General features: G+C 38.0%; 1 protein-coding gene across 1 annotated transcript in view; it reads left to right on the forward strand.

Moving 5' to 3' along the window:
- The window catches only part of adissp (adipose secreted signaling protein), a 46,212-nt gene that overhangs the window by 20,382 nt on the left and 5,267 nt on the right, over positions 1-20,563 (forward strand). The window contains exons 3-5 of the mRNA XM_051700159.1: positions 12,859-12,998; positions 14,751-14,889; positions 17,971-18,096. Of these exons, the coding sequence (XP_051556119.1) occupies positions 12,859-12,998; positions 14,751-14,889; positions 17,971-18,096 (405 nt within the window). The remainder of the gene's footprint in view (positions 1-12,858; positions 12,999-14,750; positions 14,890-17,970; positions 18,097-20,563) is intronic.

Genomic DNA, 20,563 nt, shown 5'->3' on the forward strand with positions numbered 1-20,563 from the left:
GCAGCATTCACAAAGCATCTTCGATGAACATCTTTGAAATCAGCTAAATTTCGTATTCAAGCTCAAAACTCACCCTGAAATGGCAGTCCATGGCGTAAGCTTTTTGAAAATCTTACTTTCCAGCGTGCCATAGGGTATCCTGTTCTCAGAGGCCACATCTCTCGGTGTTGCCATGGTAACAGTGTGAAGTTCTTATGAAATGCAGTGCTTCTACAGCATCACTGGGCTTTGCTTTAATAAAAAGCCTGCCATTCTCGGATCCCAAACGAAAAGCAACATTTCTGCTGGGTTTTGATCATAACACCATAAGATAATTCACACATGAAGAACAAATTAACAAATCGTTTCCATTCTTCTGACATGGCTTATTTGGTAAGCTGGATAAGTTTGAGGATAAATTGGCATAAATAAAGATTTTCCATTTCTATTTTTTGAAGCAAGATTAACAGAAATAAGCCTAACGGAGCAGCATAACTGACTTCTCAAATCTCCTTGCTGGCAGGCAGACTATTCTATTATATTTGCAGATATTCCAAGTTTATGCCTAGTTAGGTCTGCATCACACTAGCTGATATTTTTTTCCCCCTCTGATTTTAAGTTGTAAGCTTCTTTTACATAATCACTGGCAAGAAGGAGGGAGTCAGAGCACCCATTAGCGTCTGCTAGCAGCAATGTTATAATAGTTTAAAAGTCCTCTAATGCACTGGACATGAGAAAGTAACTCTGCAAAAATTGAACTTCAAACAAAACTCTCTTTCAAGTACCAAATGAAATGTGAAACAAATCACAGATTGACAGGGAAAGACAGAATGAGTAAAAAAAGACTGTGTATGTCTGTGTGTATACTGATGTGAGTGTGTGTGTGTTTGTGTGTGAGAGAGAGAGAATAAATGATGGGACATTGTTATAGTGTTTCTGTTTTCTTAGTTTTAACCTCATGCTTTGACAGTACAACGAACAGTCATGACAACAAAGGTTAGATGTTGCGGACATCTTCAGACCTGCAGTTCCCAAACTTTTTTGAGTTTCCCTTTTATGCATTCATAGCGAGACACGAGTGCTCACGTGCAGATATGTGCATGTGAGTGATTGAAAGCAGCTGGCTGTATTCAGACAGCGCTGGTACAGAATTGAGTCAGTACTCGGTACTGCCGGTACTTTTAACATAGGTTGCAGTTAAAATATCGAACTGAGTAGAGATTCCGCGGCACCCCTAGCCAGTCGTGGCGGCACTACAGGGTTTGTTCCTGCTCTGTTGCAAATGCAATGAGGTCAATAGGCTGTCTATTATCTCCGTCTAGTGTCATCTTCATGTTAAGGTAATGGCAGGTTTAAAGGTTTAAAAACATATTATAACAAAAATGAAAACTAAATATTTTACTATATTTTAGTTTAGTTTCAGAGCCATGAAAATTTATTTGAGTTTAGTTTCTGTTTTTCCAGTTATACTATTTTTTTATTTTTTTTATTTCAGTTTTCAAAAAACATTTAGTTTAGTCTTTGTTTTAGATTATGATAATAACCTTGGTCAGCAGGAGGATGTTAGTTACTTGATTGACTCAACTCCCTGCTGATTTAATGGCTCTGTAGCAACTTTACAAGTCTTGTAATGTGACAGAGTAGAAAAAATGTGAACTTTGAGCCTGTTTGCCAAAGCAAAGTCAGGTGTAGGGAGATTCTCGACTATCGGCAGAAAGTCAGATTACAGTTTATTCTGACCAAAAATCGCACACAGGAAGAGACTGTCTGACCTACATGTAAAGCATCCAACCACAGTTTGTGTGGAGGTGAAAATGGTGCATGCTGCTTGTGCTGAGTGGTGCATTGAAGCCGTGACATGAATCATATGGAGTGCGTATATGTTTGAAAGTTTTGATCTCAAGTTTTGACTTACCTTTTGAACAAGTGAGATATGTAAAATAATGTAAAAAATTGCTAAATTCAACAGTCAATTCACAGTTCAATTTCTCAATTTCGCCTTAATGTGAACCTGGTTGCACATAAGTAAAGACATACCACTACATATGTTGGACTGATTAAAGTAATCACTTCTCACAAGATGACCTTTCTATTTAGAGTTTAATTTCCTTTTCTTTACTCTGATTGCAGGAATCCAACATTCCCTAATGTAATCTATGTAGGGTATGTCGGTCTTCATTAGATGGGTCCTCAGGGCCAATTGTCTGGATTAATAGATTCTAATTTTACCTCACAGTATTTTCTGTACAATTTCCATGTGTGCTATGACCCTGTAACAAACATTTTCATAGCCATCAAATTTACCATGTAATCAGCTGTGTCAAACATCACTAGTACTATTTCTCTGGCACAAAGACTGAGTCCTTAATTCAGTACATGTGTAACATACATTAATTATACCTCAAATAGTGTATTGAGGAGAGGTGTGATGGTGCTTTTCTAAAGTGGTCAGACTCATGCCCATATGCAGTAATGCAAAATTACTTTGAATGTGGGATCCGAGTCATATCTAGGGACCTAGTAGATAATGTGTAATTTGTATGTTTACTTTCTGCATTCATGGTGCTAATGCACTAACACCCTATACGCAGCTATAATATGCACCCGTAACACTCTGTTATAGTAATTAATAATGACACTACTGCAAAGATTGGTGTATAAAAGAGGTTTAATGGACTGAATACTGACAAATAGGAGGCATACAGTATCTGACTTTGGACAGATGTGTCAATGGGTTTTGGCTGCAGACAGCAGATGAGTGAAGCAGCATATCAAACAATGTTGTGAATGGGAATTTAAGATTATTTGAGTAGATTTGTTTCCCTTTGTAGAAAAAAAAAAAAAAAAAAAAAAGCACAACATGGTCTTGGGAAAAATGCCTCTACACAAACGATCGTACAGATTCAAGTTGTCATTTTTATTTGTATAGCGCTTTTCACAACATACATTGTTTCAGAGCAGCTTTACTGAAAAGCATGCATTAACAGAAAATGAAAATGTAATATCTGTAAAGTCTTTGTCATCATTGTGTAGTTTGATTAAATATGATTATAAATTGTGTATAAAAATAAACAATTACATAATAATTGCATTTAGAATCCCAGTGAGCAAGCCAAAGGTGACTGTGGCAAGGAACACAAGACTCCATAAGATGTTGGTTAAAGGAGAAAAATAACCTTGGGAGAAACCAGGCTCACTGTGGGGGCCAGTTCCCCTCCGGCTAAACAGCATGAATATAATGCCAATGTTAATTATTTCTGTGCAGTGCAAGTCATGGTTTAAAATTAATAAACTAAGTAAGTGTTAAGGGCCAGTGTTTAAACAAAGATTTTGTATGAACTGTAAGATTAATGACTAATGTCTTTGAAGTCCATCCTGGATTAACTGCAGAAGTTCACATAGGTGCATTGTCCTTTGTTAGTTGGCTGATGAAGGCTTTTGTTGGCAATTAATTGATAGTCTATGTATTCCATTTTAAGAGTGTAGTCCATCATTAGACCAAGGTGATGCAGGCAGAGATCAGTGAGGTGCATCGTGATATGAGTCCTGAGGTTGAGACAGGGAAACAAATAGAATAAAATTAGCGTAGATGCCATAATTTTTTTTTTTTTTTGCAGAGTTATAGATCATGTTAAATGTGTCTGGTTCCGGCAGACCTAACTAAAGCAGCCTAATTGTGAGTTGATGGATAAATTAGGTGTATGCCTGGCTAAATAGATGAGTCTTTAGTCTAGACTAAAACTGACTGAGTGTGTCTGCATCCCGAACAGTGTTTGGGAGACTATTAAATAGTTTAGGAGCCAAATAGGTCACTTAAGAACTACGGAGCTAGACCATTCAAATCTTTGTACGTAGTTAACAAAATTTTAAAATGAATACAAAATTTAACAGGTAGCCAATGTAATGACGATAAAATGGGGCTAATATGATCATATTTCTTGGTTCTAGTCAGCACTCTGCTGCATTTTGAACCAATTGAAGTTTGTTTATTGAACTTGCAGGACATCCTCCCAGTAATGCATTGCAATAATCTAGTCTTGAATGCATGAATTAGTTTTTTGGCATCAGCAACAGAGAGCACCTTAGCAATATTTCTGAGGTGGAAGAATGCTGTTCTACAAACATTGGAAATTTGATTTTCAAAGGGCAGATTGGTATTAAAAATAACACCTAAGTTCTTCGCTGTAGAAGATGATGTAACAGTACATCCATCGAGAGTCAATTTTGGCAGCTTATTTTTAGAGGTTTTTGGTCCAATAATTATCACCTCTGTCTTGTCTAAATTGAGTAGAAGGAAATTTCTGGCCATCCAATCTTTGATTTCATTTATACACTGCTCATTTGGAGAATTGTGACATTTCATCGGGTTTTGAAGAAATATAAAGTTGGGTATCGTCGGCATAACAGTGGAAACTTATTCCATGATTCCTGATAATATCTCCCAGGGGAAGCATAAATAAGGAGAAAAGCAGAGGCCCTAAAACTGATCCCTGTGGCACTCCATACTTTTGTGTGATTTGACAATTCCTTGTTTACACAGACAAAGTGGTAGTGGTCTGCTAAATAGGACCTAAACCATGCTAATGCAAGTCCACAAATGCCAACATTATTCTTAAGCCTATTCAAGAGAATCTCGTGATCTATGCTGTCCAAGGCAGCACTAAGATCTAAAAGCACTAGAAGAGAAATGCAGCCGTGATCAGATGATAAGAGCAGTCTCTGTACTGTGATGGGGCCTAAATCCTGACTGAAATTGTTCATATATATACTATTTCTCTGTAGAAATTAACATAGTTGGGAGGATACTACCTTTTCTAGTATTTTTGACATAAACAGTAGATTTGAAATTGGTCTATAATTAACCAATTTTCCAGGATCAAGCTGTGGTTTCTTAATAAGCAGTTTGATAACTGCCATTTTAAAGTTTCTTGGGACATGTCCTAAGGATAGCGAGGCATTAATTATATTAAGAAGAGGTTCTGAGATTACAGGGAATACCTCTTTTTTTTAAGAGCTTAGTTGTATTGGATCTAACATACATGTTGTGGCTTTAGATTTTTTGCTAAGTTTTGTTAGCTCTTCATGACCTGTGACAGCGAAGGATTGAAGTTGCTCGTGAGGAAAATTATGAGACACTATTTTCTGATGTATTGTGACAGACAATTGCATAATTCCAATTTTATTTCTGATTATTTCATTTTTATCAGTTAAGAAATTCATGAAGTCATTACTATTGTGCTGCGACGGAATATCTGGTACAGTCGAGGCTTTATTCCTAACCAGTTTAGCCACAGTACTGAATAAACGCCTAGGATTGTTGCGGATATTTTCTATGAGTTTGCTAATATACAGTACTGTGCAAAAGTTTTAGGCACTTGTGAAAATGTTGCATAGTGTGGATGTCTTCAAAAATAATGACATAAATAATTTTCATTTATCACTTAATGTCATACGAAGTCCAGTAAACATAAAAAGCTAAATCAATATTCGGTGTGACCACCTTTGCCTTTAAAACAGCACCAATTCTCCTAGGTACACCTGGACACATTTTTTCTTGGGTGTTGGCAGATAGTATGATCCAAGCTTCTTGGAGAATTCGCCACAGTTCTTCTATCTATTTAGGCTGTCTCAACTGCTTCTGTCTCTTTATGTAATCTCAGACTGACACAATGTTCAGTGGGGGGCTTTGTGGGGGACATGACATCTGTTGCAGGGCTCCCTGTTCTTCTATTCTAATCGTTTCTATTTGCAAAAGAAATGTTTGGGAGTCTAACATTTATATTTCCTATTGACACGCTAAAGCTGAAGATATAAATAACCATCTTAAGACAAATGCTTTTGTGAAACATCTTATGTGACTAAGACTTTTGCACAGTACTGTATGCTGACCTGGCAGCTTTTAGTGCCTGTCTGTAGCTGCAGACACTATCCTTCCATGCACTGCAAAATACCTATAATTTTGTATTCTTCCACTTGCGCTCCATTTTCCGACCTGCTCTCTTGAGAGCATGAGTACCATGGTGCGAGGATTTTTTCTTTCATTTTCTTTAATCGAAGGGGGCGACACTATCAAGAGTGCTAGAGAAGACTGTATTTATATTTTCTGTTATTACATCAAGTTCTATTAGATTTTTTGTTTTACGGAGTATATGAGATAAATCTGGAAAATTGTTAGTGAAGCTATCTTTAGTGGTCGAAAGAATAGTTCTACCTGAATGTGTGGTGTAGATTGAGTGACATTAGCTGATCACAGCATACAAGAGACGAGGTAATAATCTGAGATGTCATCACTCTGTGGCAGAATTTCTATAGTATCAACATCAACTCCATATTACAGAATTAAATCTAGCATATGATAATGCCGATGACTTGGTCCTGTCACATTTTGTCTGACTCCAAGAGAGTTGGGAATATCGATAAATGCTAATCCCAGATAGATTTTTTATTTGTATCTGACGGTGTCACTTTAAGCATTATTAGTTCAAAAGACTTAAACTTATATCCTGTCCTCTGAGTAACACCAAAAACATCACTATAAATTGCAGCAACACCTCCTCCTCGACCCTTAAGATGAGGCTCATGTTTATAACAATAACCTGGGGAAGTAGATTAATTTAAACTAGTATATTCATCCGGTTTAAGCCAGGTTTCAGTCAAACAGAGCGCATCCAAACTATGATCTGTAATAATTTCATTTACAATTAGTGCTTTGGTTGAAAGAGATCTAATCTTTAGTAGCTCTACCGTTATATGATGTTTATCTTTATTTTATTTTATTTATTTTTTTTTTCAAGTTTTACCTTAATCTAATTTTTTCTTAATGATTTAGTGAGGGGTTTGTGTTTGGTAGTTCGGGGAACAGACACAGTCTCTATGTGATATCTAAGTAATACAGTCACTATGTGTTGTAGTTTATGTGACATGTGTGACGTCTCAAGGCAGCTAGCAGACGTACTGATTAGCCAGTTTGTCTGCTTCCTGAACTGGGCCACAGTTAGTCAAATACTATTACTATTAAGACTATGAGCCAAATTAGAGAGGAGAGCTACACCTTCCCTGGAGGGATGGAGTCCGTCTCTCATTAGCAGGTCAGGTCTACCCCAAAAACTCTTCCAATTGTCTGTAAATCCTATGCTATTCTCTGGACACCACTCAGACATCCAGCCATTTAGTGACACAAATCTACTATAAACCTCATCACCACGATGAGCATGGAGGGTGCCAGCGCATATTACAGTGTCTGTCATCGTTATCTCTAGTGATCTCCGACTGGCGAAGCCAGACATCGTTAGTGCCGACATAACAATTTTAGATAATCTATGTTTTGTATTAGCCAGCACTTGTAAATTTGATCTGAAGTTAGATGCCCGATCCCCCAAATTGCATTTAACAATAGTGGCTGGAGTCTCTATTTCCACGTTTCTTACAATATAAACTCCTATAACAAGGGCATCTTCAACATGATTCTCAGTGGGCAGATTATAGTTTGCAAGTGCACATGGGGACAAAGATCTTACTTTTTAGAGAAATTTCCTCTGGTCTGATGAAATAAAAATGGAACGTTTTGGCCATAATGACTATCGTTATGTTTGGAGGACAAAGGGTGAGGCTTGCAAGCCGAAGAACACCATCCCAACCGTGAAGCATGGGGGTGGCAGCATCATGTTGTGGGGGTGATTTACTGCAGGAGGGACTGGTGCACTTCACAAAATAGATGGCATTATGAGGAAGGAAAATTATGTGGATATATTGAAGCAACATCTCAAGACATCAGCCAGGAATTTAAAGTTTGGTCGCAAATGGGTCTTCCAAAACGACAGTGACCCCAAGCATACCTCCAAAGTTGTGGCAAAATGGCTTAAGGACAACAAAGTCAAGGTATTGGAGTGGTCATCACAGCCCTGACCTCAATCTGATAGAAAATTTTTGGGTGCTGAACTGAAAAACGTGTGCGAGCAAGGAGGCCTACAAATCTGACTCAGTTACACCAGTTCTGTCTGGATGAATGGGCCAGAATTCATCAGCCCATTTCACAAGTGCCTAAGCAGCCAGAACCGCCAAAACAGCTCTGACCCGTCGAGGCATGGACTCCACAAGACCTCTGAAGGTGTCCTGTGGTATCTGGCACCAAGACGTTAGCAGCAGATCCTTTAAGTTGTGAGGTGGGGCTTCCATGGATCTGACTTGTTGGTCCAGCACATCCCATAGATTCTCAATCATCTTGAGATCTGGGGAATTTGGAGGCCAAGGAAAAACCTTGAACTCTTTGTCATGTCCCTCAAACCATTCCTGAACAATTTTTGCAGTGTGGCAGGGTGCATTATCCTGCTGAAAGAGGCCACTGCTATCAGGGAATGCCATTGCCATGAAGGAGTGTACGTGGTCTGTAACAATCTTTAGGTAGGTGGTACATGTCAAAGTAACATCCACATGAATGCCAGGACACAAGGTTTCCCAGCAGAACTTTGCCCAGAGCATCACACTGCCTGCCTTCTTCCCATGGTGCATCCTGCTGCCATCTCTTCCCCAGGTAAACGGCAACGCCTTTTTATAGTGTCCCTGTCACTATACTGGGGCATTAGGACCCACACAGACCACAGGGTGAGCACTCCCTGCTGGCCTCCCTAATACCTCTTCCAGCAGCAACCTTCGTTTTCCCCAGGTCTCCCATCCAGGTACTGGCCAGGCTCAACCCTGCTTAGCTATAGTGGGCAACCAGGCAAGAGCTGCAGGGTGATATGGCTACTGGCCAGTAAATGTTATATCACCATATTGTGGTATCCCAAAGCTATTATGCCAGACTACATTAAACTGAAGGCCAAATGACTGTGATTTGGAAAGCACACAAATTAGGCTTTTAATTTAAATGGTGGTTAATGTTAATATATTGATGCCTCAAAAATGTATCTAGAAATAATTAAGACATTCCCATGAGACATACTTGATCACTTAAAATAAGAACAGCCTTATTGGTTTTGTTAATCTTATCTGCGATTCATTCTCATAATGGCATATTTTGTTGTCAATAAAAAACATTCAGATGCTTTTTTGATCTAAAACTTTTTTTATTTTTGGTCAGTATGATTCAAAATAGATCCTATTTGTGCACAATTCATCAGGGCACAATATAAGAAAAACAAAGTTTGTGATAGTAATCTTTCATCTTTCAACTTGCTGTGCCTTCTGAAAGTAGAAAGAAACTTTCTTTTTGGCTCACGTCATCCAGGACATTAGTTAAAGCAATTTAATGCCAGAAAAAGATGTGCTACCATTGGGATTTGTGTATGTCTTCTGAGGGTCATCTTGACCTTCAGCCTCCAAAATCCACTGTAAACAGGGGCCTGGGTAGCTCAGCAAGTAAAGATGCTAACTACCACACCTGGAGTCGCGAGTTTGAATCCAGGGTGTTCTGAGTGACTCCAGTCAGGCTTCCTAAGCAACCAATTGGCACGGTTGTTAGGGTGGGTAGAGTCACGTTGGGTTAACCTCATCGTGGTCGCTATAATGTGGTGCTCACTCTCGGTGGGGTGCTTGGTGAGTTGTGCATGGATGCCACGGAGAATAGCGTGAAGCCTCCACACGTGCTATGTCTCCGCGGTAATGCGCTCAACAAGCCACGTGATAAGATGCATGTATTGACGTTCTCAGACACAGAGGCAACTGAGATTCGTCCTCTGCCACCCGGATTGAGGTGAGTCACTACTCCACCACAAGGACTTAGAGCGCATTGGGAATGGGGCATTCCAAATTGGGGAGAAAAGGGGAGAAAAAAAAAAGTAACATTTTTGAAAAAAAGCTACTTAAGTACAGTAACAAAGTATTTTTACCACCACTGTTTGTCAGTGAGTCGGCCTAACGTGGCTGGTCCTAGGGTACTGGAACTCTCGGAAACAACATGCTGACTTTCCGTGTCATCGTGTTGATGAAACACCAACACTGCCATGCAAGGCAAAACACATTTTGTCAGAATTAAGATATATCTGAAATCAGTTGTTTTAGGACAATTTCATGGCTTGTTTGGAATATTTGCTTTGGAACTTGGGCTGTTTTCACACTTAGTTTGGTTCATTTGGACATGAATGAACACGGCAACCACACTCGGATCTGCACCAAAACAATGTGTCCGACTCCAAACGAACCCTGGAGCAGTTCGCTTGTAGTTTGAATGCAATCTGACACAACGAACCAACCAGTATCTCTATGACAACCATAAGCATACCTGATGGAGGTCTGTAAGTCAGCATCTCACTATAATTCATATTCAAAATGTGGATTTAATATAGACCAATGAGGGGACAGTTTGCTCACATGTGATTTTTGTTTCAGTTTTGGTCCTTTTTTAAATGTTGCCTTGTAAAAGCAATCCGAACAAAAAAAGAAAATGCATCATCGTAACAAATTTAGCCCCTATTTTGGAACAAATCAAACAAGCTACAGGTCTGAAAACCCCCTTAGACTCCGATCTGTCCTGTGACAGTCAGGTTTGGCTTAACTATGCTCAAATTCAGAGAAAACAGTGCAGGACTTGTGCATATTTCCATAGTCCATATTTGGCTGGACAATTAAAAAGCTTTGCAGCACACATTTGGACATTTGTGAACTATCTGAATGATTTTTTTTTAGCACCTTATAAATCTATTATATCTTGTATATAAATCTAATATATCTTGTTTTGTTATTTTGTACATTGTGTATATTATGTTCCCCTGTCTGTATGTCAGTATGTGGAACATACACTTACTGTACATTTTTCCCTCATTGCACTTGTGTATTTAGGGATGTTACCTTTAAAGTGATTTGAAAGGAAAGGAAACGAGGATGCAGAATTTAGAAATGGAAAGCACACAACTTTCACTTGGGAATACATCACATTACTGAAGTAAAATGGGCTGTGAAAGCCATTTTATTTCAAGATAATCAGAGCGTTTACATGCACACTATTAAAATCGGCTTATTCAGGAAATCTGCCAATGCAAGAAAACCTTGTTTACATGAGATTTAGAAGCATTGAGTTGCTCTCTGCTTTTGACGTCAAAATGTGAACAGTCATGCGCACAACCCAGTCATGAGCACATTGGCTGTAAAAGTGGTTACATGCAACGCTAAATCTACTTTTGTCAGTTGTTATTTGCTTAAGCCATTTAGTGCCTTAACCAAATAAAAATAAAAAATAAAAAAAGATTTCAGGTGTTAACATTACCTTAGACGTTGCCCTTAGGGGTTTTTTTTGGTTGCATGTTACCGCCTTTACAGCCAATTTGCTCATAACAGGGTTGTGCGTATAGACAGATATGGAAGAAGTAGTATGGGTAGGATGCAATTCAGAACTTAGCCAATATTTAACAGTAATGTTTTATTTCCAAAAAAAGTATTTCACAATATAAAGACAGAAATGCACTAAAATAGCATCTATTCAAGTAACATTAAACGCTTCCCAAAGTCTAAGTGGAGGTTGATTAATTTAAATATCTAGTCCCCATAGTTTGCGCTTTCATTGCAATAGGCATTAAATCTCTTAAACTCTCATCCTCCACAATATTTGTAGTGGGCATCCACTTTGCTACAGCAATTGTAAAGCAGCATTTACATGATTTGTTGCTTGATGGTATTTTATTCAATTCTGTTGGCTTTAATACAGTTCAAGCCAGTTTCAATATTTAATATTTAGGGATGGGACGATATATTGAATTGAGATATTTTGCAAACCAAAGAATTTACGAACCATAAAACCTTGATTTTTCAAATTTGCAACTTTGTTTTCTGCACATGTGATCATTAATGAAATGACCCGTCTAACATCATAATCTCTCTATTGCTTGATTTTACCCCTATAATTGTGCTTTTTTTTTTCCTACAGGGTTTGCACAAGGTCCTCGAAGTGCTTAAAGTGCTTGAATTTAGCTTTTTTAAATAATAATTTTATCATAATATTTTAATAATCATTAAAAAAAAAATGTTATTACTTTTTATTCTCACTTCTTTTCTTAATTGGTTTTAAAATGGATTTTTATGTATCTTGTATTTTCTTTATGTAAAGCACTTTTTGAATTACCATTGTGTATGAAATGTGTTAGATAAATAAACATAAGTACTGAAATACCTGGAAAATGGCCTTTGTTTTGTTTTGAAGTGCTTGAAATTAAAACGGACCATTTCTTCTGTGTAATGTGTGTCCATCAAAGATGAGATCCACGTACTGTACTCCACTTTCATTGAATATTATGTCTTTTAATATCCTTTGTTCTTTACAGCCAGATAAAAAGTACAAAGAAATATTAATTTTAATCACACATAGCACAGATTTTTATTTAATTATTATTTTTACTTCGAGCATTTTATATTGTGTATTAAAGAACTTTATTTTGAATAGAAATTATAATGTGCATTTTGTTCAAGCATTTTTCTAAAAATAAAAATGTTCTATCAGACTTTGTCATGGATTTGTTTTTATATTGAATCTTGAACCTCATATTGTATATCAAACTGAATCAGGAGATAACCATATTGTCCCATCCCTATTAATATTGCAATCAACATGTTATCTTTCTTTATAGATGAAATACATAGTTGCCTTTATATTTAAAGAAGGGGGGCCTTCACAATGGAATCATCATATTTGGCGGTCCTTGGCAGACCAGCTGGCCTTCCAGCTAAACCAACTGAATACCAGCTGGGCCACGCTGGAAAACCAGCTAAGACCAGCCAACAATCTTAGGCTGGTTTTAGCTGCTTTTGCCAGCACTGTTCATGCTGAACATTCCATTCAGCATGTCAGAATATTCAGGAAGTTCAGAGACCTGTAGCCGATCACAGCTCATTTTCTGAAGTGCATGTGTAATTAGTGCAGCTTTAAGCTCTTTGCTTTTGTTCTTCCTGCAGCTTCATCTAAAACGGGGGGTGTTCGCTTTGCCCAGGAACCCGCTGCTGCCGCCACTCACTCTCATGTGCATTTTGATGAGAAACTACACGACTCCATCGTCATGGTTATACCGGAGTCAAATGGAAATTTCCTGGTTAAGGTGAGAGGGAATTATATTGCCGGGGCTACTCATTAGCCTCATTTGTATTCCCTGTGATGGTTTTCAGTTAGGATTATGAACTCATATTACAGCAAGAGCATTAATTATGTGAAATTTGTCATCATGTTTGAGCTCATTTCCCACCTCACACCAAAAGTCACCCTTTAATAATTATGTGTCTTATCAACACAGTAAAATTTAATAAATAAACAACTGAAGCTGTTTTTGATGGGAACTGTATATTGTATCATTTCCAGTCTGGATTTAGAAAACAACACTGCACTATCGGTGCTGCTAATAAAGTGACCAGCTATATTACTGAAGCCCTAGATAGTAAAAATACTTTACTTTGATAGGTTTAATTTATAAATCGATTTATGGCACAATGTTGATTATCACCAAAATTAATTTCGACTTGTCCCTCCTTTAAAAAAAGAAAAAATGTGGGTTACCGTAAACGATAAAATACTCACTGTTTCAAAACTATACCCACAAAACATAAACAATATGTGTTGGCATGATTTTAGTGTAATAAAATCGCTTACTAATATTTTCTGTGTAAAGTTACAGCCAATTTTACAGCTTCGTTGCTATGATTACGATACAAAACAACAATAAAAAACTACATTTTAGGGTTTACACATCACACATCCAACACATTGCATCCGAATGTATCAAACCATTCACTCAAGCACTGCAGCACTATAAATTAAAAATATCAAACAGTCACTTATGGTTTTGTGGTCGGGTCAAATTGCGTTTTAAACTGTCCCATCCTTCAATAAAAGTTCATTTGCAAAGCTTGAATCATATTGTGACTGGCTCACAAGCAATCCACACTAATATGAGCTGAAAACACATTCAATCAACGCTGAAAAATGATGCACACACTTATAAATCTGCACTGATGTGACCAGAAACTTCAGTCATTATTTCCTGATGTTGGGATGCTTCAACAGAGCCCAAAGCTGAGACGCTGATCTTCACAGGGACGACATCTTAAATCTTCCATCGTCTGTTTACTCTGGACGAGACATGGTTCTCCCAGTCAGTGGTAGCAGAGGAATAGAACAGAAAAGAAGCTGTTTTTTAAACTTGTACCGCTCTTAAAATGTGGCACACATAGCCAGAAACGCAGTAAAACAGTCAAAGATGTCCATTTAGTGCATGTTTATAGTATAATCGATTATAGTCATAACAGCAAGACACAAAATGGCAGTCTCCTATTAAGAGTTATAACTTGACATTGCGTCTATTAAAAGCGGCACAAGATGAACGGTCAAAGCAGTTGGTCTGTTGCATTTTTGTGTAGAAAAACATTTAAAAATAGTCCAGGTGGGCACAAGACGATGTCCTGCATAAGTCATTTTCGGTGTAGAGGAATATAAGGCCCATCTGTCTTGTTCTATCCTCTTCACCCTACTGTCTGAGCGCCTGTGGGCGGGCCAAAGGTCCGATGATGTAAAAGTAGGCGTTGATGTCTTGCTGTATAGACAGTCATGTGCTGAGGAGAAAGTTTTGAGTTTTGAAACTTACAATATGTTTTTATAGAAAAATGACCTCTTGCATGTTAAAATATCAAGGTTAATTGTATTCCCTTATGTCATGACCGCTTTAATTAGGGGAAAATCACCCAAACTTCAAAACAGACATTAAGTTTGACTCTCCTAATCCTGATTGTATATAACGTAGTGACTGCTGTACCAGGATACACCATCAAAGACTTCTCGGATTCTCTTTTGTTCTCCACAGGTGGGCTTCCTTAAAACTCAGCACAAGTATGAGATTGTGTTTACGTTGCCTGAGGTGCCAGGGCTTGGGAAAGATGTCTGTCCGGCCCCCATCCCAAATCCACACCTCCGGATCACTAATTTAACCAAATCTCCAGATGGTAGGTTCACCAGTCCTGGTTAAAAAAAAAACATGATGTACCATGATATTCTTTGAAATACCTTGTTAGCGCCATGTAAATACTATGGTTAAGTAGAATACAAAGGCAAATTACAGTAACTGCACATTCTGTTAAAATTGAGTTTGAACCAATTGAACCAAAATCAGGTCTCTTTTGCTATGATCTGTAATATTCTCTGAGAAAATGGAGTAAAACCATTTTATAATCCACATGGTTGGCTGGACAATAAAAAAAAACAAAACTTTGAAGCCATTGTTTCTCACTTGGTTGGCGTAGTTGCATTGTTTTGGCTCTGTAGGGCAGAGGTGTGCAGCCACAGAACTTTTTTTGTAAGAGAAATAAAACTATTGAAACAACTGTTGAAGAAATGTATTCAAACCTTCCCCAGTTTAAAGGTACAATCCATCACTTCTGCAACTGTTGCATTGATAATAGCATAGCAACAATAAAGCCCAAAGTATACTTTGATTTTGACAAGAACGCTCAGCGTCTGCGTACAGGTGAACGTGAGCCTGTCAAAGTATACTTCATTTGATGGTGCGCGCATACACAGGTGGTTGCCACATACGCACTACAACTGTACGAGACACCGGACTATTTCTCTTCAGGAGTTTAGACCCATAAAGTTGTCTTAATAGTCCATTCAGACTCGAGTTACACAAATGCAGGTATTTCCAGACTTCCTCACACATGCGCTTTTGTTGTGCACATCCACTTTTGAAGTTTTTGCCTTCGTCTCCTGTTGTTTACCGGCGAGTGCTTCTTCGTGACAACAATGGCTCAACTGCGTTGCCACTTTTTGGACCCACTAATTAGTGCAAATAATTCCAGGCGCATGCACATTCTGCGTGTTTAAAGACACGCAGTTAGAAATGTTCAGCACTTGAGCACTCTGCTGATGACGAGAATTGTGTCACGCATCCTGTACGCGAACACTCAGCATTAAGCCTACAAAATAAATAACATCCTTTTTATATACTTTCACAAGTACACAGATTCAACCTGTAGATATACATGTTAGATGTAATAATGTACCGTTAACTCCTGCAAGATGGCGAAAAAAAATAGCGAAACGTGGTGCAGTGGTCAAAACGTCTCTCTAACGCGTTCAGAGTGAACGACCCCTTAAGTGGAGGTCTTTGTTCCTTGTGTCTCGCTGCATAAGCATTAGGTACGTAATATGATTGTACTTTTACTCCATGGTGTATAGTGCAAAATTTCTTCGCATGAGCTTGCGTTTCCAGTCTCCCGCATTTGAATGGGAGTGAATGGGGTGCGAATAGTGTGATTGCCCCTTTAGATAAGTATCTTTGGACCTGACAGCTCCTGCTTCAGTTGTACTTGTTTAGAATCTTATCTTGGCAAGCGTTCATTGGTTTAAAGTAGAGGAAATATTTTTGTATGTGTACGTTTATAGGGTTTTCATTTATGAAACAACATATTCAGAATAATGTTACATATAATATTGAGGTAATTTTTGCCAAACATTCACATTCATTAATTTTATGTTTTGCACTGTACAATCCAGCTGATATGATCAGTAGGCCCACACTTTTTAGTTTATGGGGGTAGCTGACCCGAAACACTTTTGGGAAGTTGGCATGTGGTGTGGCATACACACTCAGTCTAAATCTTTTTAAACCACACTTTCACATTTATGTATAATTATTAAGCATGCAGCTTTTATGACCTCATAGTAATTGAAGGACTACTATTTGTACTTTTCTAAATTACATTTGTGACTCTGCATGCAGGACCATTTAAAATGAATGCATTTAAAGTTAAAAATATGCTTAAAAATGGTGACAATCTTAAAAGAAATGGTGACCATTTCAGAAATTCTAACCTAAAATGTTGGTGTCATTTATTTTACTTGATTATTCTACTGGACATTTTCATTCTAATGAACAACATGGCAAGATAGCTTAAAGTTTGTGGGCAAACCCCAAGGTTATTGTGTATTAACTGAAGCATTTGTTATTTTCATCATCGTTTTTACTCAATTTTGGCTTTTAAATCTTTAGTTGTCTTAAAAAAAAAATTATGTAAGTAAATATTAAAATGTTATCAAATATTAAAATGAAAATGTTTTATGTTGTTCTTGTACTGAGGACATTAAAGATATAATGCAGTTGCCCCCCTACAAGCACACCTAGCCCCAGTCAGGGCATCCCAGTTAAAGGGACAGTTCCTTTATGTGCTTTTTGGAGCTTCAAAGTTCTGGCCACCATTCACTTGCATTGAATGGACCAACAGAGCTGAAATATTCCTCTAAAGATCTTTGGGTTCAGCAGAAGAAAGTAAGTCATACACATCTTTGATTGCATGAGGGTGAGTAAATGATGAGAGAATTTACATTTTTTGGGGTGAACTATCCCTTTAAAATGGTGCAGAATTGCCTCTGTATATAAAATAATATAATTCAAATTTGGTCAAATTTATAAGGATAGTTCACCCAAAAATTGAAATTTTCTCATCATTTACTCACCCTCATGCCATCCCAGATGTGTATGACTTTCCATGTGTATGAAAGTGAAAAATTCAAACGTAGTTTCTCAGCCCTGTTAACAGCTCTAGCGTGCATGCGTCAGGCGCAAGGACGCGTGAACGAGTTTCTCTCATGAACGCGCAAAGGAGAGCTGAGCTGAAGTGATTGTCTTTTTTTACACTGTACTTTTTTTTTTGTGACTCCATCAATTCCCATACTTCCATTTGTGTTCTTTAATAGATGTATAATAAACTGTTATTTTAAAATGTATAAAATATTACTAATAAAGAATGATCAGGTGTCTCCAGACATTTCACTGTTGTGTATACACAAACAAGAGTCTAATTGTGACCTAATGTTAGCTGTGAGTGAGAAGTCTCCTGCTCAAATCTGAGCTGTGAACGTGTGGGAACTGGTGGTAAAGATCAGATCATCACGCTTTTCTATAAATGAGGCAGACGTCATTCTTGCTGCCTTTTCTAGAGTGCCTGATGATTGTGTTATTGTATATTGATGGCTGATCTCTCTCCTGCTCTTTGGTTGAATGGTTTCCCATTTTTATCTGTCTGCAGGAGGTCTAAGGGTGACGTGTGAATATATGGCCCATCAAGAGGGAGTGATGAGTGAGGAGGTTCAGATTGTTAGTGAGAGCAAAGAAGATGTGTGTGTGAAGGTCAAAGTTCATGCCCGTGTTATGGGTAAGTGAGATCTGCATGTTAAAGTAAATGTTGTAGCCTTTCTAATATTGTGTCCATAGTTAAAATAGTAATTTATTATCGGTTAACTTGAAATAAAAGTTACAAGAATAATTGCCAATAATGATATATTTGAAAAAGAACTGTTACCATTAGGATATGTCAAAATGCTCTTGAGGTTGACTTTCAGCCTCCTTATCCCAGTTAAAAAGCCTCCTCAAAAGTGGGATTCACATTCAGATCTGGTTATATTCTGGTAAAAACTTGCTAAAAACGTTTCACAATTTCGGATGGATAAAATAAAGTCTCACTTATGGCTGGGCGATATGGCCAAAAATAGCATTCGTTTCGATATTTATCATGATCTACATTTCATACCATTATTCGGGTGAGGAAATGCATTCCACATGTTTGTTAGACCTCAAGAATGAATTAAACAGGGGGCCTGGGTAATTCAGTGAGTATTGACGCTGACTACCACCCCTGGAATCACGAGTTCGAATCCAGGGTGTGCTGAGTGACTCCAGCCAGGTCTCCTAAGCAACCAAATTGGCCCGGTTGCTAGGGAGGGTAGAGTCACATGGGGTAACCTCCTCATGGTCGCGATTAGTGGTTCTCGCTCTCAATGGGGCGTGTGTTAAGTTGTGCGTGGATCGCGGAGTGTAGCATGAGCCTCCACATGCGGAGTCTCCGTAGCGTCATGCACAACGAGCCACGCGATAAGATGCGCAGATTGGCGGTCAGAAGCGGAGGCAACAGAGACTTGTCCTCCGCCACATGGATTGAGTTGCGTAACCGCGCCACCACGAGGACCTACTAAGTAGTGGGAATTGGGCATTCCAAATTGGGAGAAAGTGGGATAAAAATTAAAAAAAAAAAAAAAAAAAATTAATTAAACAACTTGTTTGTTTACATGTAAACTCCACAGGGTAAGCTACCTTTTAATTTCAAGTTCAAGAAGTATGCTGAATTTAGGATTTAATCCTACAATAGTTGTGAGAACTCTTCAATTAAAGTTCACCAATTTCATCGTCTTCAGTCGACGTTTGACTCCACTGAAGATGGATGCTCCGCGCTCCAGCTCAGAGGGTGGCGGTAATGCACTATAAAACTGATTGCCAACATAACATGGAGAAGAAATGCTTTCTTGCCTGTGTCAAGAAATTAATCGACGTGACAGTACTTTGGATCATGAAAAGATGTCAAAACTAAATAGTACAGAAATAAACAGCAATGGTGGTGATGTCAATGGCAGTATTGCATAGACAGTCTTGTCTTGTTTGGTTACAATATCATTTTAACCAAAGAGCTAGCTGCTAGCGAGCAGCTACCTAGCCTCATTACTGGTTTGCATGACAGCAGAGTGAGCCCCTAGCTAATCGACTGATTTAATGACTGTAATTCAGTTAGCTAGGTATGTGTATCACTTTGCTAACTTCTCGCATTTTTAGTGACATGCACCTGATTCAATCATCTAGCTGTACTGTAGAACATTAGCTAAACATCGAAAATTACTCAAGGTTATCACCGATATCGAATATTTGTTTTTCCCGATAAATATTGATATTGTTTCATCACCCAGCCGTATTTTCACTTTTTTTATTATTATTCAAATTAAATATTCTGTTTCACTCTGACATGCATCCCCTGATAGCACGCATACATCTCCCAGACGTCTATTTGATTTGTGTGTTCACATCTGGAAGATGTATTTTTTTTAATTGTTTGCTCATCTGCAATACGTCTTTAAGACGTTTCCTCTCGGATGTCAGTAAGTCATTCAGCAGATGTCTTTGAGACGTTTATGATTTTGAATGTTTGTAAATCTGATCTTTTTAAGATGTTGCAGTGCTTTCCGGTTGAAAGAATCAAAAAGAGACATTACGGAGATGTATGTGTGCTATCTGGTTTACATTACAGTTGAAGTCATTAAAACTCATTTTTTAACAACTCCATAGATTTAATATTAGCAAACTATAGTTTTGGTAAGTCCTTTAGTACATCTACTTTGTGCATGCCATAAGTAATTTTTCCAACAATTGTTTACAGCTGGATTGTTTCACTTTTAATTGACTATATCACAGTTCCAGTGGGTCAGAAGTTTCCATACACTAAGTTAACTGTGCCTTTAAGAAGCTTGGAAAATTACAGAAAATGATGTCAAGCCTTTAGACAATTAGCCAGTTAGCTTCTGATACGAGGTGTACTGAATTGGAGGTGTACCTGTGGATGTATTTTAAGGCCTACCTTCAAACTCAGTGCCTCTTTGCTTGACATCATGGGAAAATCAAAAGAAATCAGCCAAGACCTCAGAAAAAAAAACTGTGGACCTCCACAAGTCTGGTTCATCCTTGGGAGCAATTTCCAAACACCTGAAGGTACCACGTTCATCTGTACAAACAATGGTACGCAAGTATAAACACCATGGGACCATGCAGCCATCTTACCGCTCAGGAAGGAGATGCATTCT

The sequence above is a fragment of the Myxocyprinus asiaticus genome, chromosome 1 (assembly GCF_019703515.2).
Source record: "Myxocyprinus asiaticus isolate MX2 ecotype Aquarium Trade chromosome 1, UBuf_Myxa_2, whole genome shotgun sequence".
NCBI lineage: Eukaryota > Metazoa > Chordata > Actinopteri > Cypriniformes > Catostomidae > Myxocyprinus > Myxocyprinus asiaticus.